The sequence below is a fragment of the Moschus berezovskii genome, chromosome X, assembly GCF_049115385.1.
Source record: "Moschus berezovskii isolate FMDL1 chromosome X, NW_MosBer_1.0, whole genome shotgun sequence".
Lineage (NCBI taxonomy): Eukaryota > Metazoa > Chordata > Mammalia > Artiodactyla > Moschidae > Moschus > Moschus berezovskii.
Window position 1 is genome coordinate 138,844,568 of NC_142488.1, and position 25,141 is coordinate 138,869,708.

Genomic DNA, 25,141 nt, shown 5'->3' on the forward strand with positions numbered 1-25,141 from the left:
AGACTTCTTTTTAATCTACTCTTGAGTCGCCTCAAATGCTCTAGTTATTTTCTATTTGAATTGTCCTGTGTCCTTCCAGCAGGTTGCTGACTGGGATGCATCTTTATGGATCTTCCTCTCTGGCTGATAGGCTCCTGAGCTGGTAGTTATTTTATTGTTGTTGTCCCCTCTTTGAGGCTGAGTTCTGGATTTTAGAGAGCATAAAGTTGAATCACTCCTCTGGATGAAGGCAAGTGAAAAAGACTCAGTCCCCAGGCCAAGAATTTGGAAGCAGACAGATTGCCAGTGCCCTGCAAGCGGCCACTGAAGAGTCTGCCTTTGGCTCGGATCATCAGCTTCTCCCAGGATGGAGAGTGTCCTCACCCTCAGACCATGGCTCTCACATGCTGGTCTCCAGGCATTTCTACAACCCATAGAGAAGAAAGTCCCATACCAATTCTCTCCACTGGAGCTTCCAGAGAGTCCAAAGCTTCATTTGCACCCAATAGCTGGAGGTCTCAGCGTCTGTTTGCCTCAAGAGAAGCAGAGAGACATATGATCCAGAAATACCACTCCTGGGCATATATTGAGAGAAAAACATAATTTGAAAAGATACTTGCACCTCAGTGTTCATTGCAGTGATGTTTATAATAGTCAAAACATGGAAGCAACCTAAATGTTCATAGACAGAGGAATGGATAAAGAAGTTATGGTACATATATACAGCCATTAAAAAGAATGAAAAAAAATGAAATAATGCTATTTGCAACAACATGGACGGACCTAGAGATTATTATGCTAAGTAAAGTAAGTCAGACAGAGTAAGTACATATCATATAATATCACTTATATGTGGAATATTAAAAATTATACAAATGAACTTATTTACAAAATAGAAACAGACTCACAGATTTAGAAAACAAACTGATGGTCACTGAAGGGGAAAAGGGGACAGGGAGGGATAAACTAGGTATTTAGGATTAACATACACACACTGCTACACATAAAAGAGATAATCAACAATGACTAGTAACTGTACAGTACAGTTCAGTTCAGTTCAGTCACTCAGTCGTGTCCGACTCTCCGCGACCCCATGAATCACAGCATGCCAGGCCTCCCTGTCCATCACCAACTCCCAGAGTTCACTCAAACTCATGTCCACAGAGTCGGTGATGCCATCCAGCCATCTCATTCTCTGTCGTCCCCTTCTCCTCCCACCCCGAACCTTTCCCAGCATCAGAGTCTTTTCCAGTGAGTCAACTCGTCGCATGAAGTGGCCAAAGTATTGCAGTTTCAGCTTTAGCATCAGTCCTTCCAATGAACACCCAGGATTGATTTCCCTTAGAATGGACTGGTTGGATCTCCTTGTGGTACAAGGGACTCTCAAGAGTCTTCTCCAGCACCACAGTTCAAAAGCATCAATTCTTCGGCGATCAGCTTTCTTCACAGTCCAACTCTCACATCCATACATGACCATGGGAAAAACCATAGCCTTGACTAGACAGACATTGGTTGGCAAAGTAATGTCTCTGCTTTTTAATATACTATCTAGGTTGGTCATAACTTTCCTTCCAAGGAGTAAGCGTCTTTTAATTTCCTGGCTGCAATCAGCATCTGCAGTGATTTTGGAGCCCCAAAAAATAAAGTCTGACACTGTCTCCACTGTTTTTCCATCTATTTCCCATGAAGTGATGGGACCAGATGCCATGATCTTTGTTTTCTGAATGTTGAGCTTCAAGCCAACCTTTTCACTCTCCTCTTTCACTTTCATCAAGAGGCTTTTGAGTTCCTCTTCACTTTCTGCCATAAGGGTAGTGTCATCTGCATATCTGAGGTTATTGATATTTCTCCCAGCAATCTTGATTCCAGCTTGTGCTTCTTCCAGCCCCGCGTTCCTCATGATGTACTCTGCATATAAGTTAAATAAGCAAGCTGACAATATACAGCCTTGACGTACTCCTTTTCCTATTTGGAACCAGTCTGTTATTCCATATCCAGTTCTGACTGTTGCTTCCTGACCTGCATACAGGTTTCTCAAGAGGCAGGTCAGGTGGTCTGGGATTCCCATCTCTTTCAGAATGTTCCACAGTTTATTGTGATCCACACAGTCAAAGGCTTTGGCATAGTCAATGAAGCAGAAATAGATGTTTTTCTGGAACTCTCTTGCTTTCTCCATGATCCACCGGATGTTGGCAATTTGATCTCTGGTGCCTCTGCCTTTTCTAAAACCTGCTTGAACATCTGGGAGTTCACGGTTCACATATTGCTGAAGCCTGGCTTGGAGAATTTTGAGCATGACTTTACTAGCGTGGGAGATGAGTGCAACTGTGCGGTAGTTTGAGCATTCTTTGGCATTGCCTTTCTTTGGGATTGGAATGAAGACTGACATTTTCCAGTCCTGTGGCCACTGCTGAGTTTTCCAAATTTGCTGGCATATTGAGTGCAGCAATTTCACAGCATTGGTAACTCTAAAAACAATCTGTAATTATCTATATGAGAAAAGAAACTGAAAAAGAATGGATATATCAATATGCATATGTATAACTGAATCACTTTGCTATATACCTGAAACTAACACAGTGTTATAAATCAACTATGTGTGTGTTTTAGTCATGTCCAACTCTTTGCAACCCCATGGACTGTAGCCTGCCAGGCTCCTTTGTCCATGAACTTCTCCAGACAAGAATCCTGAAGTGGGTTGCCATTCCCTTCTCCGGGGGAATCTCCCAACCCAGGGATCAAACTCAGGTCTTCCACACTCTAAGTGGATTCTTTACTGACTGAACCACCAGGGAAGCCCATAAATCAACCATACTCCAATATAAAATTAAAATTAAAAAAGAGAAGTAGAGAGAGTGGAATTAGGACCTCTATATCCAAATCTCTCTCTCCACTCCCAGGACTTTGAAATTCCACTAATATTAAGGAATGTATTATTTTAAGCTGCAAATTGACTTTATATTAAAAATCTCTGCCTACTTTTCTGCTAGGTTTATTGCAAGCACTACAGAAATTCATGATAAAGAAGCCCCTGATTTTACAAACTATAAGATTTGTAACATTTTTGGTTTTCTTCACAGTCTTATCACAAGACCTGTCAGTGATCAGATTTATACCAGCTTCAAACCCTGGTGCTGAAGAATTAATTTCTCCTGAATAATCAATTGGTCAGTTTCCATGAATAATAACAGTGTGCTTAACATGTAGCTTGTTATTTTCTTTATTACAAGGCAAGATCACCATTTATTGGGGAAAGTAACATTTTCAAGGACACATCTTTCAAGCCAAAGTGATTTTCATTTCCTTTTTTATCATATTGTATTTGGTCAGCATCCATAAGTCAGATTTCACACACTAAAAGAACCCAGCAAATATCAATCAGTTCTACAGTGCTGTTATTCTATAGTGAGGCCTTACAAAATGCATTCTCACATAAACTGTGATTCTCAGGTCACATCAACCGAGGTGTCAAAAGAGAGTCCCAGTGTCAGTTGTATATTAGTGTGACTCTGACCATGCTCCTGTACAAGTCTGAGAAAATCTTGGCCTCTTCAGCTTCTCAAAAATACTTCTGGTGAGTCCCTGACTGTGCCTCATGTGATCTCTTAGAACTAGCCTTCTTGGCTCCTGAGGCATTTTATATTTCTTTCTCCTGTATTTAGATCTCCTATCACTAAAACTATGCTACCACAGCTAACTGGAAACATGACTGCTAATACCTCTGGCCTCCCATTAGGTCACTGATGCTCGGGGCCATTGCTAAAGATCCTATGACCAGTAAACTGAAGATGGAATGCCCATCACTGCTAACAGAGTCAGTGTTATGTCCATCACTTGAAAAAATCATGGGCTAAATGTAGCTGATACCATCCATCCTCAGTAGTTCAGCTTTAAGAGCTCTTTTACTGCTTCACCTATTTTTTTTTTTTTGGTGATGTCTTTTCTTTTTCATTTATCATGTTTTTATTGGAATATTAGGGGATTCCCTTGGACTGAAAGGAGATCCAACCAGTCCATTCTAAAGATCAGTCCTGGGTGTTCATTGGAAGGACTGATGCTGAAGGTGAAGCTCCAATACTTTGGCCACCTCATGCGATGAGCTGACTCACTGGAAAAGACTCTGATGCTGGGAGGGATTGGGGGTAGGAGGAGAAGGGGACAACAGAGAATGAGATGACTGGATGGCATCACCAACTCGATGGAGATGAGTTTGAGTGAACTCCGGGAGTTGGTGATGGACAGGGAAGCCTGGCGTGCTGTGATTCATGGGGTCGCAAAGAGTCGGACACAATTGTGCGACTGAACTGAACTGAACTGAGGGGCTTCCCTGGTGGCTGAGATGGTAAAGAATCTGCCTGTAAAGCAGGAGACCCACATTCAATCTCTGGGTGGGGAAGATCCCCTGGAGAACAAAATGGCAACCCACTCCAGTATTCTTGCCTGGAGAATCCCATGGACAGAGGAGCCTGGCAGGTTATAGTCCATGGGTTCACAAAAAGACGGACATGACTGAGGGACTAACATTTTCACTTTTCACTTTCTTATTGGAGTATAATTGCTTTACAGTGTTGTATTAGTTTCTGATATGCAACAATGTGAATCAGTTATAAGTGTGCATATATCCCCTCCCTCTTGATCCTCCCTCCTACCACCAACCCACCCCTCTAGGTCATCACAGAGCACCAAGAAGAGCTCCCTGTGCTATATAGCAGCTTTCACCAGCTACCTATTTCACACACAGCACTGTATATATGTCAATGCTAATTTCCCAATTTGCCCCACCCTCTCCTTCCCTCTCTGTGTCCACATGTCCATTCTTTATATCTGCGTCTCTATTCCTGACCTGCAAATAGGTTCATCAGTACCATTTTTCTAAATTCCATACTATATCTTATATCTAGAATTCTGGCATGATGCCAGGGGTTCTAGAACCAGGAAACAATCTGAATGACTAATACCACACAAACAATCAGTCCTGTCCCATGGTGGCCTCAGTCCTTGGACCACATCTGCTTGATCTCTCTATTCCAGATCTAAGTTTTTCCTAACAAGCTTTGAATCTCTCATGAAAAACAGACTCATGGTGGCCTTCCTCCCATTCGTTTTCTGGACATGCATCAATTCTAGCTGTGAAAAATACCTTAGGCTCATTCCAGTACATCTGGATCCCACTCATTCTAACTACAGTGGCTACTGCTGCTGCTGCTGCTAAGTCACTTCAGTCGTGCCCGACTCTGTATGCCGCCTTAGACAGTAGCCCACCAGGCTCCCCTGTCCCTGGGATTCTCCAGGCAAGAACCCTGGAGTGGGTTGCCATTTCTGTCTCCAATGCATGAAGGTGAAAAGTGAAAGTGAAGTCACTCAGTAGTGTCTGATTCTTAGCGACCCCATGGACTGCAGCCTACCAGGCTCCTCCACCCATGGGATTTTCCAGGCAAGAGTACTGGAGTGGGTTGCCATTGCCTTCTCTGACAGTGGCTACTAAGGAAGTTTAAATACTTAATTTGTCATGTAACAACTTTTTCCTCCTGCATTCCCTTAATTTGTGATAATTTTCAATTCATAAAACAGTTACAAAGGTAATCTAGAGTTCCCATACATCCAGTTTCCCCCAAGGTTAACAAATCACATCAGCTTGAATTTGTCACAATTAAGAAGCCAATTTATCCATGTTACTATTAACTAAACTACCAACTTTATTCTGATTTCACTAGCTTTCCCACTACCTTCCTTTTTTTCTCCCAGGAGCCAATCCAGAATACCACATTGCGTTTTGTCAGCATATCTTTTTAATCTCCTTTTGTCTGTTAACATCCCTCAGTCTTTCCTTGTACCCTGAATTTTTAAATAGTTGAAATATTTTTTTATGTCAGTTCTATAAGAAGAGTCTGAGCCCTGCTCTGTCTAAATACAAAAGGGTATGGAAAATATTTCTTCTTGTTAATTCTGAAAAGGCAGGTTTGTCATTAAAGAGAGGAGCAAGAAAGCTCTAGAGTGTTGCTTTATAATATAACAATCCCAGATTCTATTTCTGAGGTTGGATTTTCCTCTACTCCTTCAAAATAAGCAACCTTTCCATGGAGGCCAAGAACAAAGATCTCCACACTTTTTACCCACATCCTCTACTCTGTCAACTAGCTTGCAACTGTGAGCCAGGGTTACCCCAGCTATTACTGTTCTACAGTTGACACTGTGGATGCAGAGTGTGGCACTCACAGCTATCTGCATACCCAACACCACTCACAATTTTCTCTTCCAAAAGAAGGCCAGTTTTGTTTAGCACAGCAATGTGTCTGGCTAAAAAATGTCAAGCTTCAGGCTTCCTTTCAGCTCTGCATGGCCATGTAACATCATGCTGGCCAATGAGATGGAGACACAGGTCTATAAGGGCTTCTGAGAAAGTTATTATTTTTCTGATTTGAAAACTAGGGAGTGGGGAAACGAGCAGTTGGCATATGCCTTGTGTACTCTATCCTTCCCTCTTTTTCCTGCATAGAATGTAAGCTCAAGACCTGGAGGAGAAGCAGTCAACCTACAAGAATGGCGACATCAAGGACAGTGAGTGTGAAGCAGAAGGAGCTCCCACAGGTGCTCCACCCAACCTGTCTCTAGACTTTTTATTACATGTAATAATGAAATAAAAATAAAATCTTTTAGTTAGGTCAATATTTGTCAGGTTTAAGTGATAGATAATCAAATGTAATCATACTGATAAACAGAGTCACACTTGCAACATGCACTGACCCAGTACTGCAGTACAGTAATGGTCAGTAACCGCTGTAAATCTTCTCTGAGAAATAAAGAGGATGAGAAAAAAGTCAGGAGACTGGAGATAGACAATATTCCCCATTTCAAAAAGGACACACAGACCTCCAAACTCAGTCAATTCCCAGCAGAACTCTAAATGTGATTGTAACTAAACAAATGCACACTTCTGAAGGACTTTGCTTACGCCTTTCAGGTGAAAGTTCACTTAACTTTGGCAAGTTATCAAGTTCCAATGAATGATCAAACCAAGGTCCATCATAGCTTAGAAATACTTCTCTGCCCTGATAAGAAGAGCCATTCTTGGAGTACTCCGTTGATGTCAGGAGAACAAGCCATCAGGTGTGCTGCTCTGCAGAGTGAGGCGGAGTTTCTAAGTTTGTGACTGGTAACGGCAAAGCAAGCAGACGACTACATCCACAACCCAGTCCTAACACAGTTGATACAGCCCTTATTGCTTGTAGACACTGGTTAAGCTCTTCACATAGATTATCTCCTTTGATGCTCACAATGCCCCCAATGAGCTGCATTCTATTTATTATCCCCATTTTACAGATAAGGGTAGCTCAGCTGGTCAAGAATCCACCTGCAATGCAGGAGACTCCCATTTGATTCCTGGGTCAGGAAGATCCGCTGGAGAAGGAATAGGCTACCCACTCCAGTATTCTGGCCTGGAGAATTCCATGGGCTCTGTATTCCATGGGGTCACAAAGAGTCGGATATGACTGAGCAACTTTCACTTTCACTACAGATAAGGAAACTGAACACAGATCAAATAACTTGCCCAAGAAGACTGGCAAATTCCGAAAACTCTAGCAATCCATCCTTAGACTGGCTAGTGCTGGGATACTGCTACAAGCCCCACCTCCATGAAAACTGCCTTTTTCTCAAGCTTGTCCACTGGTACTTTGAACTTCACAGAATCAATATTCCCTCCACATCTCATGTAACATATGTAGGTGCCAAATGGCAGTCAAAGCTCTAACCCTTATTATTTCAACATTAAGACTAATCTTTCCTTTCCATTCTTTGAATAGCTTAGGTGTCAGCATCACTTGTTCATTGTAACCAAACTTACTGCTGCTTTTCCTCGTGTTTATCTATTAGACTGATTTCTTGGTTTTGCACCCTGGATGCCAAGCTAGGTTAGGTGCTCCATCAGTTAGAAGTCAATATGGCTACAGGTTATAGAAAAGGTATCTTTGGAAAGCTTAATCAAGTAGGGGTTTATTTTTCTCACATAAGAAGTCCCATATAAGACATCACCAGGTGGTTGTTGGTGACAGGCCAGTGATACCACTGTGATTCTCTTGGCTCCCCTCGCATGGTTTTCCTAGCTTTCGGCACTTCATCCACTGCCAAGGCAAGCATTACAGAGGAAGAGGCAACATGAGCCAAATTTGTCCCCTTTTCTCAAATAAAGCAAAAGCTTCCCCAGAAACTTCCCAGTAATTTTTGTTTACATCTTCAGTTCAGTTGCTCAATCATGTCCAACTCTGCGATCCCATGGACTGCAGCACGCCAGGCCTCCCTGTCCATCACCAACTCCCAGAGCTTGCTCCAACTCCTGTCCATGTTTACATCTTAATTGCAAAGAAATATGTCACGTGGCCATTCTAGTTGGGGAGTGGGGAGTGGAAATGTGCATATTTAGATTTTGCAGCCTCTAGGGTAGAGGCAAGCAGGAGAGAATGAGGCTGGGAATGGAAGAGCAGTTAGCCAACCCAGTGTCTGCCACAGATCATATGCTTATCTGTTCTTAAAGGATAAAGAGAAAATAATGTGATTATCTCTTTAGGAAGTAGCTACTGAACTACCTTGAGCATTAATACTTCCACCTGTGCAGGCTTATTGGTGATATTTGGACTATGAGCATGAATCCTGACACTCAAACCCCAAGTACAAAAGAAATTTCAACCCAAATGTTTAATATCAAGCTCTGAAGTGTAGAGCTTAGAAATTGAAGTATAGAGTAAGAGTTTAGAAATTGTCACTCCAAGCCTTAAAACAAGAAAGACATTGAGGCAACAGAAAAGCAATGACTTTTCTTAGACCTAGAGAACTGACATCACCAGGCAAATGGCTTGCCCCAAATGTGGAGAGACAGGTGAATACAGATAATCACAACAGAGATCAGGTTACCTGAGGCAGAAGCCACTGGAGCCAATTATTGGTAGGAATACTTAAATGCTGGCTTTGATGAATTGCTTAAGGCTGAGTGGGACTAGTTTGAGAGTTGAAAACTCCTGGGGGAATCAATCTTGGGCTAAGTCCTATATTTTCATGGCTTTTGCCTCTGGGAACCAGCCTGCCCTCCCCCCAGCCATCCTGCCCCCACTCCAGGTTCTCAGAGTGAAGTTCAGAGAAAAATTCCCTCCAGTTTCCTGCAGGAGGTTGGAAAACACAACCATTTTAAAATACACACAGTGTTCTCTGTAACAAATGCCTGCTCCCTAAAGGAAGCACTTCCTAACCTGGGAGAGGGGCTATTAGCCATTGCCAGTCCCCTCTAACCTTTCTGTATCACCTAAAGGGAGGGAAAAAAATGCTAAGACATACTTTTGAAGATCATAGCCCAGGGACTCAGGTCCACTAAAAATCTGGGAGTTAATCATAAGATGACAGAATGCATCCCCTCCCTAACACCTTGCCACCACATCAACAGGGCTCCAAAATAATAGTTGATTAGAACTAAAAGAGCTGAGAAACACAATATGTTAGGAGGAGTTCTTAGGGAAACTCAAAGATAACAAAGAAGACAAACATAAGGTTACTAGAAGAAACTGAAATTGAAACAGCTGTTGCTGCTGCTGCTGCTAAGTCACCTCAGTCGTGTCCGACTCTGTGTGACCCCATAGACAGAAGCCCACCAGGCTCCCCCATCCCTGGGATTCTCCAGGCAAGAACACTGGAGTGGGTTGCCATTTCCTTCTCCAACGTGTGAAAGTGAAAAGTGAAAGTGAAGTAGCTCAGTCGTGTCCGACCTTTAGCGACCCCACGGACTGCAGCCTACCAGGCTCCTCCATCCATGGGATTTTCTAGGAAACAGCTGTAGCAAACATTAAACACAGCTCAGCCCCTAGTCAGATTAACACAAGACCTCAGGTTCACATGGAACATTCACCAAGAATGGCCCATAACACATACCATAACGAATCTGAAATAGTACAAATTACACAGGGTCTTCTTTCAGACCACAATGAATTTAAACTAGAAATCAACGACAGAAAGATAACTGGGAAATCCCCAAATATCTGGAGATTAAACAACACACTTCTAAATAACACATGGGAAAAAGAAGTTTCAAGAGAAACTTTTAAATATTTTGAACTAATGAAAAAAATACAACTTATCAAAATTTATGGGATATAGCAACAGCAGTGGTTAAAGGGAGATTCATATATTAGCAATGAACAATTGGAATTTGAAATTAAAAATACAATATCACATCAGCACCAAAAAAATGAGATACTAAGGCATAAATCTTACAAAATATGTACGGTATCTATATGAGGAACACTACAAAACCTTGATGAAAGAAATCAAAGAAGATCTAAATGCAGAGACATTCTACATTCATGGATAGGAAGGTTCATTACTGATAAATTGCCACTTCTTCCCAACTTGTTCTATAGATTCAAGTGTGATCTCAATCAAAATCCAGCCAAGTTATTTTGTGGATATTGACAAACTGATTCCAAAGTTTATATGGAAAGGCAAAAGACTCAGAATAGCAAACTATACTGAAGAAGAACAAAGTTGGAGGACTGACTTTAAAACTTACTTTAAATCAACAGTAAAAACTAACACAACATTGTAAGGCAACTATACACCAATAAAAATTAATTTTAAAAAAGCAACAGTAATCAAGACAGTGGTATTAATGAAAGAATAAATACATCAGTGAACTGAACTGAGACCAGAATTAGACCCATACAAATATAGTCAAATGATCTTTTCCAAAGGAGCAAAGGCAATCAATGAAAACAAGTCTTTTTTTTAAAAAATGGTGCTAAAATCATTAGACATCCATATGCAAAAAAATAAGTCTAGCCACAGACCTTATACCTTTCACAAAAAGTAACACAAAATGGATCACAGACCTAACTGCAAAACACAAAACTATAGACTTCTAGAAGGTGACAAAGGTGAAGATCTAGGTGAACTTAGGTTTGTTAATGACTTTTTGAGTACAATACCAAAAGCATAATCCATGAAAGAAAAAATTGATTAAGTTGGAGTTTTCAATGAAAAACCTCTACTCTGTAAAAGACAGGTGAAAGAAAAGACAAGCCATACTGGGAAAAATATTTGGAAAACACGATCCAATAAAGAGCTGGTATCCAAAATATACAAAGGACTATTAATATTCACCAATAAGAAAACAGCCCAGTTTAAAAATACGCGAAAGATCTGAGCTCTGGGACAACCTAGAGGGATATGGTGGGGAGGCAGGTGGGAGGGGGCTTCAGGATGGAGGGTACACATGTATACCTGTGGCCGATTCATGTTGCTGTATGGCAAAAACCATCACAATATCATAAAATAATTATCCTCCAATTAAAATTAATTAGTTAAAAACTAAAAATGAGCAAAAGATCTGAATAGAGACCTTCTCAAAGAAGATATACATATAACAACAAGCATACAAAAAGATGCTCAACATTGTAAGTCATTGTGAAAGTCGCTTTGTGACCTGAATTCTCCAGGCCAGAATACTAGAGTGAGTAGCCTTTCCCTTCTCCAGGGGATCTCCCCGACCCAGGAATTGAACTGGGGTCTCCTGCATATCAGGGAAGTCCCTATTATGGAATTGCAAATTAAAACAAAATAAGATTCCACTGCACACCCCTTAGAATGGCCAAAATCCAGAACACTGACAGCACTAAAAGTTAGGTTGGGCTGGTGAGGGTGTGGAGCAACAAGAATACTCATTCATTGCTGATGGGAATGCAAAATGGCACAGCCACTTAGGAAGAGAGTTTGGTGCTTTCTCCAAAACTAAACATCCTCTTACCATGGGATCCAGCAATCACACTCCTAGGTACTGCATTTACACATATGAGTTGAACACATATCCACACAAAAACGCACACATGGATGCTTATAGCAGCTCTACTCCTGTCAAAACTTGGAAGCAATCAAGATGTCTTTCAATAGGCGAATGGATAAATAAGCTGTGATACATACAGACAACAGAGTATTATTCAACCCTAATAAGAAATGAGTTATCAAATCATGTAAAGACATGGAGGAACCTTAAATGCTATCGCTAAGTGAAAGAAACCAATGTGGAAAAGCTCCAAACTGTATGATTCCCACTCTATGACATACCGGAAATGGCAAGTGTATGGAGACAGTACAAAGTTCAGTGGTTGCCTAGAGTAAGGGGTTGAGCTGATGAATACATAGGTGAAGCACATGTAATTTTTAGGATGGTGGAACTATTCTCTATGATACTATAATGGGGGATACATTACATCATTCATTTGTCAAAACCCATACACTATACAACCAATGTACATGTGTGTGTTAGTCGCTCAGTTGTGTCTGGCTCTTTATGACCCCACGGACTGTAGCCCGCCAGGCTTCTCTGTCCATGTGATTCTCCAGGCAAGAATACTGGAGTGGATTGCCTTTCCCTTCTCCAGAGGATCTTCCCGACCCAGAGATCACATCCTGGTCTCCTGCATCGCAGGCAGATTCTTTACTGTTTGAGCTACAGGGAAGTCCATTTAAACTAATGTACGGACTTTGGTTAATAAGATGAATCAATTTTGGCTCATTGGTGATAACAAATGTACCACAGTAATGCAATATGTGAATAATAGAGGAAACTGGGAGGGAGGTATCAGGGAAGCAATATGGGAACTCTCTACTATCTGCTCAGTGTTTCTGTACATCTTAAACTGTTCTAAAACATAAGGACTATGATTTAATTTTTTCCTTAATGTCTAGTTCAAAGAAGATGTCAAAGTGAAGTGAATGAAGATGAATGTGTCAAAGAATGTGTCATGAAAAAAGTGAGGCTTTAGGTGGGTCCAAGAGAGTACATAGGATTTCTAGAGTTGGAAAGGGCAAAGGTTATTTCAGTTGGGATTGAGGCAGGAAAAACATTCAAAGGGCTCAAATTTCGAAGCAGCAGGAAATAACACAGAATAAATCAATGCAAAGACAACAGGTAACAATTTAATGGAAGCTAGGGGCCAAGGCAAGCCTAGAGGTGCTGAAGCATCATTCTCATATTGGGTAAATATAAGTACGGTAGCAGATTTGACCCAAGCTACATCTTCAACATGGATTCATTCATTTCATAAATATTTAGTAGGAACGTGCTATGTTCCAAATGCTGTGGTAGGCACTGGGAACCAGCAGTAAATAAAAAAAAAAAAATCTCTGCTCTCACTGAGCTTACATTTTAGTGATAGAAGACAGAACTTACCTGATGTTTTCAAGAGACAGCAAAGAAGTCAGTATGACTGGAATGGAGATAAAAGGTGAGAGACAGAGGAGATAAGTGAGGCCAGTGACTGAAGGGCACTGAGGCCAGAATGAATAAGAACTTTGGCCTTATGCTGAGGCATTTAGGGTACAATTGGAAGATTTTGAATAACAGAGTGACTTGATTGTGTGCTCAGGCTAAGAGTGACTGCAGGGAGACCAGGGAAATTGTTAAAATAATCCAGGTAAAAGAGGAAAAGGACTTGAATCATGGTTTTAGCAGCACAAGTGGTGAGAAGTAGGTTGTGGACTCTGAAGAGATGTGCTGATGGATTCAATGCGTGAGAGAAAGAGAGGGTCAGAATGACTGTTTTAGGCCTGAGCAATCACCTGGAAGAAGGGGTTGCTAGTGACAGGGAAAAAGAATATGGGAGTAACAAGTTCATGAGTGGGACTGAGCCCGTGTCTGAATCGAGCTGAGCTGTCTTGAAAGTGGGCATTTCAAGGACCTAGAGATCAGAGCAAGGCTGAGACTGAGAGTTAACTGGGAAAGACCAAGTCATAGTACATAGAGGTAGTGAGGATAGGCATGGATTCATTCATCCAAGATTTCCTAAAATCAACCACTCTGAATGTGCCAGGGATGTAAAGATATCTAAGACATCTCTCCTGTCCATAAGGCATTCACAGTCCAACAAAGAAAACAGAAATGTAAATAAGTGATGATAGAACATTAAGCATCATAGGTGAGGTATTCAACATCGACTGAGTCCCTTCTATATGCTGAGTAGTGCAGTGAGAAACAGGAGGCATGTACAAAGTCTTTAAGAGCACAAAAGAGGTTCTTGCAAAGGTTTGTAAAGACACACACAAGGATTTTCACCACAGTGTGACATAAGGGAGTTGGCAGTAACCTAGACGCCCATCACTAGGGAAATTGCAGTAATGTGGATATAGCTCAGGAACGTAGCATTGAGTGAAAACAGTGGGAAATAAGAGATTTACAGTGCAGGACCATCTTCAAAAGTGTAAAAGGCATACACGAAACCCCATGTCTTAAATGATCAAGAACCCATATCAAACATATTGCAGTTTGAGTCTAGAAGAAGAATGAGAGTGGGTATTGAGAAAGACAAGGACAAATAATTTAACCAAAGTAAAACAATATAAATAAGAAAAGGGTCTTTGCAGGGACTGATGATGACAACGTGCTGAGAATTGTGGAGCAGAGCAAACTCTCTGCACCTGAGATACAAATAACAAGCTAATGGGAATCCAGCCGATAACCCTAATGAGAAGATTTCTGGGGGCCAAGATGCACTAGGACACATGAAGGCATGAAAGTGCATCAGAGCTTCAGGGAACAGCACCAGGTTTAGTGTTGCTTGCAGTGGTTATGAAGAGCTGATAATATTTGAATGCCTGGAGTAAACTGAACAACATCCTACACGTGGAAGTTATAATCATCCATATCAATCTGTCCCCCTTTCTTATATCGGGGTTGAGGCTGATGCTCTGCTCTGCTTCCATCCAGTCAACGGTGATCGTCTCTTTTAGCCGCACTGGAATCTTCATATCTTGCGACGACTCCAGAAACCCTAGTTCGACAAATCACTCCTGTTTATGTGGCCTCAAGGAATGTGGCCTTGATCTGAGGCTTTCATGCTGGAGCTCCACCAGAGGCAAGGCGGCTGCTTTGGCCAGGAGTGGGCTGGGAAGGGAAGTGGAGGCCCAAGGATGCCTCGCATTCTGGGGCACCTGCCTCGGGCAGTTCAACCGCCTCCACCAACTCAGCGCTGCCAGTTAACTCTCACTGGTCACATTCCAGGTAGAGACGCTTCCCAGCTGTGACCACCCTTCCCCCACCCCACACTGGGTCCTGCACCACTATCATAGGTGTACCTATCCTTCAGAGCCCTTATCACAGCTGCCACTCCAGATTTTTTTGATAATTTATGTTCATCTAGGTTCCAAGTTCAGTGAAGGTGGTCTTTTCTTTACTTTTTTTCTCTTTCACCAATGTTTCACTAGCACTCAGAAAGCCGTCTGGCACATAGTTGTTGTTGAGTCGCTAAGCCGTGTCTGACTCTTTCAGATCCCATGGACTGCAGCCTACCAGGCTCCCCTATCTGTGGGATTTCCCAGGCAAGAATATTTGCCATTTCCTTCTCCACTGTCTTACGGTAGAGGCTCAGTAAACTTCTCAGTGAAATACAAGCCTTCAAAAGGAAACCGAGGTCGAGGTGGATACAAGCATGGTGCAGAAGCAAAAATGTGAAAAAATTTACGGTTTGTTCTACTGTGAGGGCTAAGGGGGGAGAGATGCAAAGAGGTGCACTGGCCCCTGTAGACAGGTCACCTCCGGTGCAAGACTGGCATGCGGTAGGCATGAAACAGTAGGGAAATTAACAATAAAGAAATTAACGAGTGTTTACCACATTTTTTTTAAACGTGTGTCAAAACAGGATGAAATAGAATAGAGGAAAGGGGAGTACGTGGGTCAGGGTTGGGTCTGAGGAAAGAAATTTCCAGAAGTCCTGACACAATCCACTGCCCCTCCTAGCACACGGGGCGGCCCAAAATCTCCTGGGGAGGGGAGAGCGTTCCTCTCACCTTCTGTCTCTAAGGGTCACACAAGCCCGGTCACCTCTGTTGCCACTGTTACTAGTGTAAAGTCTTCGTCAATCTAATTTGTCACCTCTATTCTTGTCTCCCACTCCACCTCCAGCTCTATTAGGCTCTGCCCCACTTAAAAACACAAAACAAAAACCACCTCCGACCCAAGCCAGTGCAGATGTGTAGAAGTGAACACACTTGCTCGCTACGGAAGGCCCTTTCACACGCCCTTGGCTTGCCCCCCAGCCCCCGCTAACGGAACGGGCGCTCAGGACCCCGCCAGGCCATGCCAAAAGGCGCGACCTCGGCCAGCGGCGAAACCCGTCGCCGCCCTTGCCGCCTTCCCGCCGGCCGCCGAGCCCGCGCACGCCGAGCCCGCGCGCCTCACGTTGCGCCCGGCCCCCCCGGCCCCCCCGGCCCGTCCAGAGCAGCGCGCAGGCGCGCGCTCCTGGGCCCGCCAGGGGAAAGAGGGCGGGGCCGAGGGGGCCGAACCCGCGGGGGAGGGGCGGCGCTGGTCACATGACGCGGCTTCACTGTTTACACGCGGAGCGGTCGGATCCTTCGGCCTCAGTCAGGCGCTCGGCTCCGTTTCGGTTTCACTTCCGGTGAGGGGCCGCTTCGGAGCGGGCGGCCAGCCGAAGGCGAGCGCAGGCGGCAGCGGGGACTGCGGCGCCGCTGCCGGGGGGCGTGCGGTTAGCGCGGCGGCGGCGGCTGGGCCTCGAGCGCCCTCAGCCCACCTCTCGAGGACGGGCTTCCCAGGCGAGCAGGGCGGACGAGAAGATGGAGGAGCTGGTGGTGGAAGTGCGGGGCTCCAATGGCGCTTTCTACAAGGTACTTGACTCCAGGGCAGGCCCCGTCTTCGCCCTGCCTTCCCTCCCTTTTCTTCTCAGCCGCGGCCGGAGGCAGGCCTGGAGCCCTCTTCCCGAGCGCCGCGCCCGGGGGCCGGGGCGCACTCGGCGGGATGTTCTTGGGGAGGGAGGGAAGGACCGGACTTGGGGCCTTTGGGAAACCCCTCGAGCCCCGCTGCCTCTCCGGTGTGAGGCCTCGGCGTCTGTCGGAATGAGCAGCGAGCGAGGAAAAGAGGGTGCCCTTTTGGGAGCCGAGCCCCAGTAGGGAGCGCTGGGGGTGGGCGAGGGCCGACGGCAGGTAAGAGATCTGGGCGGGAAGCACCAGTATCCGCGCGAAGTGACGGTGAAGGCTTATTTCTGTTTTCTTAAATATCCTTTTCCAGTGGGATCCGGGCCTGACGTGTGGGTAGTTGCCGAGGAGCGGGGCGCGCTTCCGTCAAGCCGCCTTCTGCCTTGCAAAGAGGGTTTGCGTTCTCCTTTGGCTTCTCTTTTCCGGTCCAGCATTGGGACTTCGGAGAGCTCCACTGTTCTGGGCGAGCGGTGTGAAGAAAGAGTAGTAAGAAGCTGTAGTTGGTACCAAATCACAATGGCAACTAATTATTAGTGACTTCTCTTTGTGGATCTCAAAAGAGATTTTAGATTCAAAAGTTTTAGCAAGACCCTTACATATACGAGTCATGCATTAAAGAAGTTGGTAATCTTGAATGTTTGCGCCCCCCCCCTTTATAAATGTGGGAAATTCTGGAATACAGATGCTTCAGCGTCTAGAAACATTAGCAACTCTGCTACTTAAGAAAAAAAAATTAACCCTCCAAAGGCCTGAATATATGCCATGAAACTTTAGGAAATTTACTAAGCGTGTATCAGTCCTATGGAATTTTTTTTTAAGTGAGAGGAAATGATTGTTTTGTGCTTCAAGCGCTTGACTTATCTTCTCTGAACGTGTAGTGTTGCAGCTAACTATATTGTTCAGGTTTTAAATAGGCATGCATGGTTTTGCTACGGGCTTTTTTTAAGTTACAACGTTTCAGATCTCACTAATATCTTACATTTTCAAAAAGAGGATTAATAGTATTTTCATATGACAGGTAGTGCCTCTGTTGGTTCATACTTGCTGTAGATCTAGCAATCTATAAGTCCTTATGTCCTCTTGAATGTCTCTCTATAATTTCGGTAGGTGATGTCCCACCTTACTACAGTGTTTTGGCAACAGAAGGTGCATATGGAAGAAAGTGTGGAAATTAAATATTGCCATTGTCCAAGCGCCATTCTTAAGTCTACATAGAAAAACATAAACGTTTCAAACGAGTTACAGGCAAATAAATATTGACTTAACTATATATGTGTTTACCTAGTTCATGGAGAAAGTTGGAGAGCATTACATTTCATAAGTGAGTAAAGTATGTAAACTCTTCCATGCTTTTAGCAAAATGATAAAATCTTTTGCTGTAAAAGGAGGAAAAATTTAACCCAGCGTTTCTCTTATTAAGTCTCACCAGTATAAAATTCTTCCAGTTAACTCTGCAGTTTCTGGTTGCATTTATTTCAGTGATCCATAATTATTGCTGATTAGTTTGTGTAGAACCTTTCTGTTTCCTGCTGCTGCTGAGTCGCTTCAGTCGTGTCTGACTCTGTGCGACCCCAGAGACGGCAGCCCACCAGGCTCCGCCGCCCCTGGGATTCCTAGGTTGGTAGTTTTGCCCACTAGATTTGGGACGCTAAATATAATAAATATGAATAGGGGCTAAAGGTGGTAGTCTAATAGATCTGTGATATTAGATCGGATATCACTCTTACTGTCTTTTAGTGGAGTTTGCTTGCTATAGAGGGCAAGCACATACTAGTCTTGAAAGATTTATTGTTCTCTTCTAGCAGCCTATGATTTGCTTTGTGATTTTACTTGCAAACTGATTGGAATATAAGAAACTCCATCTTTCCTCTTTATCCCCCCCTCTTTTTTGTTTTTTAACAAAACTTGCTTAATATGAAGGTGAATAGAAGGAATGGGTTGTCTGTTATTTCCTTGAGGGGAAATGTTAAATGGTGAACAAACACATGCAGAAAAATTGCTGAGATGCTTATTTAATTAAGGTTTTGTTTTTAAGAAAACCTCAAATGGTCTGTGTTGATAGAAAAATAGTTTCTAAAATGAAAAAGGTTCAATTCTTATAGGACTCAATACTGATTTGAGTTGCAAAAGTAAATCAAGTTACTTGTCCAGTGGGATGGACAGAAAAGATGGGAAATAAAGACAAAAAATGAACTATTACAGAGAAATGTTACATTTATGAAAAATTAGAAACCTAGGTTCACCAGATTGAAAAGGCTTAAGGAACTAAACAACTTGAACGACTTCAGTATAATTGAATTCAGACTTTGATTTGCCTACCAGAACCACCATACTGGAAGGTGCAGTTCTCTGTCTTCTGAGCACATGGTCCAAATTTGCAGTATAAACTGGATAGAGTGTTTGCTGGTAACAGGTGGGTTTTTCCTCTAAAAAATTATCTTAAACTTCAGATTCAGAATTAACAGAACCATGAAATCTAAACCTAATATCATAAGAGCTCATTTCTATTTTTCCCTCTGGTGTTTATTCTTAAAAACTTGAAAGTTAAATTTAGTAACTGTCAGAGCCACTATTTTTATGCTTAGGTATTTCTTTGACTTTGGAAAAGTCATGAGTACACCATATAGAGCTTAGGTTACTTAAGGCATGAGAACACTTGAATTATACCTCACAAAATTTTTTACAAAACATCTAAACAAAGAATGTTGAAAAAGGTTTTTATCATCAGGACATCTGCCTAAAAATGTACGATCAAGAGGAAAATTTTTAAATGAACATTTTCTTCATATTTTCTCTGAAGTCTTCTGTACTTCAAGGAAGTACAACTTTAGGTCAACTGCATTTTTTTTTTCTTCCCAGTCTAAACACCCTTTTTAGTGTTTTGGAAGCAGCATTATTACCCTTTTGAATTGAGCATTTCTCAACTTCATACTCATGCACTCTGAAAATCTCCACATATTTTTAATTAAATGTAAAATTCAGGGTTAAAATAGTTGGATTTCTGATTCCTGACCACTATGAGAATGTGGTTCCTGACATAACTACGAGCATAACTGTTAACAGATACTGAGAGCTTTCTAGGTGCCAGGCACTGCTCTAGGTGCTTTACAAACTCTTTTAAATTTGTTTAATCACCTCCCACAACCGTGAGGTACTATTGTTACTCCCATTTTAGGTAATAGATAAGGACATAGATGTACAAAGAGATGAGGTAGGTGACTTATTACTAAGTGTCAGAGCTAGTAAGGGTCAGACTGGGGCTTTGAGATGAGGTACTCTGACTTCCTGAAACAATGAAATTTAACTTAAAGAAATGAATTGGATTTCCTGGTAGCTCAGACGGTAAAGAATCAGCCTGCAATGCAAGAGACCCAGTTTCGATCCCCGAGTGGGGAAGATCCCCTGGAGAAGGGCATGGCAACCCACTCCAGTATTCTTGCCTGGAGAATTCCATGGACAGAGGAGCCTAGCATGGAGGTCCCAAAGAGTCAGATGTGACTGAGCGACTAACACTTTCACTTCCAAATTTTCATTGTACTTTTTTTATTGTAATTGTTACTGTAACACTCTTAACATTATTCTGGGCTTCACAGGTGGCGCTACTGGTAAAGAACCTGAATGCCAATGCAGGAGGCTAAGACATGCGGGTTCAGCATTATTCTATAAGTTCATACAATGACATCATGAAATACTCCGTTTATGTGTAGGCTTCCTTTTTAGTAACTCTCGCACACAGTAATTCTTCATGTGAATGCCTGTTAATGAAAGATAAAGTTTGAAATCTTTGATTTTCCTATAATATTTGCTTTGTTACATTAGGAGCAGGTAAGAACTGATGCACTCAAAAGTTAGAATACATAGGCACAGGAGAATTAATAATTCATTTCATACTATTCTTTCTGTACCTGTGTATTGTCTTTGGGTCAAGGTGAACCAGAAAGAATGCATTTTTCTCAGAATTTGTGGTAAATGCCCAGATGAAGTCAAATATTCCTAGTCATGCACTGTGGTTGGAAGAATTGTTGATGAGTTTTATTGTACTTTGCCCTCTCCGTTGTTCACTCTCATATGTTGTTAGCACCCACATTCAAAGGGTGGCAAAGCAATAACTCACTTTGTATGTGAAGTCTTGGCTTTGAATCGTATTTTATCAGATTTCATATGTCCTTGTCATCTTATCTCCTACAGATTTTATTGAGGAGGGATGTTTTGTGATGCTTTTTTCTCTAATGAGAATCATCATTGCACTACATGAGCTGTCTTCAGTGATAATGTAATAGCTGTTCATTGCTGGTCAGTGGTTTACACTGAAATTTCTCTACACAGTCACCTCTTTCATGTTTAGAAGAGTTTGCCGAGGTGTAGTGGAAGAGTAAAAGTTCACCAAAATGGGGACGGACTTTCTTTTGGTTTCATCAGTCTAGGTGATGTGATGTTGGAATTAGGTAACTAGTCATGACACACTTTAGCTAGTATGATGTTATGATTGCCTCTTTGGTCCAGTTGCCAGTAAGGTGGGGGGATCCCATAATGATTTTTTTTTTATTTTGTGTTTATTTCTCCTGATAAGTAGTCTGTGTCTGTCTTTTTATGTTTTTGTTTTTGGAGTATATAGTTGCTTTGGGTGTCTTGTCTTTAACTGGACTTTTAGCAATTTTTCAAACCCCAAAGGTTTTTGTCATTTTTTTTTCTTCTAAAAGTCTGAACGACCTGTTAGTGCTTAGTATCTTTGAGGAAATACCGTTTTCTTTTTCTAAGCTTTAATATCTTTTTTTAAAGTATGATTTTTTGAGATGTAACTTTCTCAAATGCAGGAGTGTTTATGGCTGTGTATCTTTTATAAAATATGCCCCTCTCTGCTTTACCTGTAACTTACTTAGTGCCAACTATGTGTTAGGCCTCATGCTCGGCACTAGACATGTGTGATTTCTATATTCATGATAGCAGACAGCAAGTCCAGTTCTGTATCCATTCCTTGCTTACGCAGACAAGGCATACAAAGTCCAGAGACCACTTCTTGGAGAGTCTCACAGCTATTATGTCATAGAATCAAGACTTTGAACCTAGCTCTCATTCACAGCAAAACTCGTTTTTGTTTTGTTTTTCCTCAAAGGCTCTTTTCTTTGTTGTTGTTGTTTGCGTTTTTTATTTTTTTGGCCATAGAGGAATGTGGGATCTTAGTTCTCCATCCAGGGCTTAAATATGGGCCCCCTGCTGTAGAAGCGTGGAGTCTTAACCCCTGGACCTCCAAGAAAGTCCCCACAGCAGAATACTTAACTGCCAAGTTTACTGACTCTTAGGAGCCCTAGTTCTCATCCAGTTCCATGCAGCTCTCTTCCTGTATTCATTCAGACCCATTCAGTTGCCTTCTTTGGTAACCAACCCCACAGAAATCTTCTCAACAACTTTGATGTGTGGATAGGTAGAGAGTGCAACCAACCTTAGTTTTCCATGTTGGTGGGTGGGGTGATAGTGCTCTGGGGGTGGTCAGGGAAGGAAAGGACATGATTATTGGGATAAGGGAGGAGCAGGGCCAAAAAGGAGAGTTATTGGAGAAAGTATGATGAGAAACAGAAAGTTGGGACCTTTGTTGAAATTTTAGCAAAAGACCTCTGAAGTCACAGGAGACCTTTGTGCTTGTTGAGTTTGTGAACCAGAGGTAACCTATGAATTTCTTTTATTCCACTAAAAATGACTGGTTTTGAAACAATCATGCAAATATCCATATACAGATAAGCCTCATTAACTTGAAGGCAGTGGCCCTGGTAGGCTGTGATGGTTGCTTAAACCATTTTTGACACTGTACATCCAGAATTGTTTTTAAAGTCTTTGAGAGCTGTTTTTGTTTTTTTAAATAGTCACAACCGTTGCAGATCTTCCTCCTTTGAAGGAATGTTTAATTTTAGGAAATAGGCAAATGTGGTGAATGAGTGTGATTAAACTGTACAAAAACTTATTTGCAAATAGAAAAAAAAATTAAAATGTAGCGGTGAAACAATGAGACGAACTTTTAGAGTGCTTTCAACGTGGATTTGAAATCATTCCCCCACATTTCTAAGTGTTGAAATCAGTGCTGTCCACAGATCTGTCCATCTGTGATGATGCAATGCTCTCTGCCTGTGCTGTCCTCTGCAGTAGGTACTAAGCCATGTGTGGCTTTTGAGCACTTGAAATGTGGCAAGTATAACTCAGAGACAGATTTTTTAATTTTATTGTAATTTATTAAATAGAAATATTTACATATGACTAGCAGCTTCTGTGGTGAACAGTAGCACAGTTTTAGGCAAGGGTAGTATTCTTGGAAAGATACCTGATTTAGTGAGAACAAATCTTCACCCAGCTGTAACAAGGTTCTCTTAGCTGACTAAAGGACTTAACATTTTCAGCATTTAATATACAGTGCGTGCATGTTCAGTCACTTCAATTTTGTCTGACTCTTTGCAACAGTATGGACTGTAGCCCACCAGGCTCCCCTGTCCATGGAATTCTCCAAGCAAGAATACTGAAGTGGGTTGCCATGCCCTCCTCCAGGGGATCTAACCAACCCAGGGATGGAACATGCATCTCCTCCATTGGCAGGCAGGTTCTGTACCACTAGCGCCACCTGGAAAGCCCCATAATATAAAGTAAGGAACTAATATTTGTTACTGCCGTGACATGCAAACATAAAAAGCTTTAGACAAGGATGAAGACAGAGGCCATGACATTTTTTGGTAAATAAAGGATTAGTTCCTAATAGAAGTCCCACCCTCAAAAAGCAAATTGTTAATTTAGTATTAGTCATCATTGTCAAGATAGGGGAGAAATTTAGGGCAGGGGGTGCTCTGTTCTCCTTTTCTTTGTAATTTGTGGAAAACTAATAACCTAATTTTACTTTAGAAAACTAAATGTACGGTTCCTCCAACTTTGCTCAAAATCAAGCCTTTCTGTTGCTATAGTAAATAGTGAGGCAAACCCTTTAGAGCAGTGGGGGCATGCGCCCTTATGAAATCTCGAGTATATTCTAAGATATTATGGTCAGTATTTAACTAGAGTTCTCAACACTCTTGGAAATGTGTGTGATTTAAATATAGCTGAGGGACAATAAGCAATATCAAAATGATAGGAAGAAAATGTGAATTTCCCCCACTTGAACAATTATAAAAATACAGACATATGTTTAATTTAGAAATAATCATTTAGGCATCTTGGATATAGCATAACACCTATATTCCATTATAGTCCACCTTGATCTTACAAGGACACTTTCTTTTAGCATAGCTTTGCTTTATTCTTTACAGCATAATTACAGGAGTTTGGTGTCTCTGTTCATTGTATAGTCAACCCATGAACACTGGGACTGGGGTACCAAAAGCAGTTGATAAATGATTCACCCAAAGGCAGGAAGGTTGAACAGCTTGGACAGAATCAGGATTCAAACCGAAGTTCTTTTGATTTCACATATTGTGACCTCTAATTGAACACAAACTCCGCCCCCGCTTTAGATAATTTAAATGTCTGTGAAGTGAAAACATGGGTACTATACTTACTGGAAAAAAGTCCATGTGTAAGTGGATCCTCAAAGTTCAAACCTGTGTTGTTCAAGGGTCAACTGTAAATGGTTTCCAGAGCCCTGCCTTACTTGCCATTGTTTTTCTTAGGGGCAGCTATTTAATAGAGAAGGAAATGGCATCCCACTCCTGTATTCTTGCCTGGAGAATCCCATGGACAGAGGAGCCTGGTGGGCTATATAGCCCATGGGGTCACATAGAGTTGGACACGACTGAAGTGACTTCGCACAGCTATTTAATACTTGACTGATATGTTTTAATTTGATATTTTGGGAAGTTTTCCTTTTTAAACAATGCTTTAATTTCTGGCCTTTGACGATATATTTGTTTACCAAGATATTTGCATTGAATCATTTGTTTAACACATCTGTTGGGCACCTACTGTATACCAGAAACTGTGCCAATTACTGAGGCTACATAGAGAAGTTAAAGAAGGGTCTTACTCCAAGATAGCTATTTACTACTATATTTTCTTCTAAGAGTTGTATAGTTCTAGCTCTAACCTTTAAGTCTTTGATACTTTTTAGTTGATTTTTGTATATGGTATAAGGTTAGGCCAAAATTTATTCTTTTGCAAGGGGATAATCTAGTTGTCCCAGCACCATTTGTTGAAAGCACTGTTCTTTCCCGCCACCCCCACCCCCACCCCCGCCCCGCCATTGAATTGTCCTGACTTCTTTCCACAGAAGATTTATTTCTACCACACCCCTAGCTGTTTCTCCAGGTCTGAGCCTTTGTTCCCACTGCCCATTTAGGCCTGCTGCATACTCACCCTCTTCTATTTGTCTTCCCTGATCAGCATCCCCACCCAGCCCCAACTCCCTCCCCAACTACACAAATACCTTTCCTCCTCAAGGCTAAGATAACCCCTT

The 25,141-nt window shown here is 42.0% G+C and overlaps 1 protein-coding gene across 12 annotated transcripts in view; it reads left to right on the plus strand.

The window, feature by feature from the left end:
* Nucleotides 1-16,335: 16,335 nt before the first annotated feature.
* Nucleotides 16,336-25,141, plus strand: part of FMR1 (fragile X messenger ribonucleoprotein 1) — a 48,129-nt gene continuing 39,323 nt past the window's right edge. For 7 of the 12 annotated variants that reach the window (XM_055438047.2, XM_055438046.2, XM_055438050.2 and 4 more), the window contains exon 1: nucleotides 16,336-16,632. In XM_055438047.2, the coding sequence (XP_055294022.1) occupies nucleotides 16,582-16,632 (51 nt within the window). In that variant the 5' untranslated portion in view covers nucleotides 16,336-16,581. Of the gene's footprint in view, nucleotides 16,633-23,166; nucleotides 23,346-25,141 lie in introns of all 12 variants that reach the window. The other 5 variants (XM_055438043.2, XM_055438049.2, XM_055438048.2 and 2 more) reach the window with 3 other exon arrangements.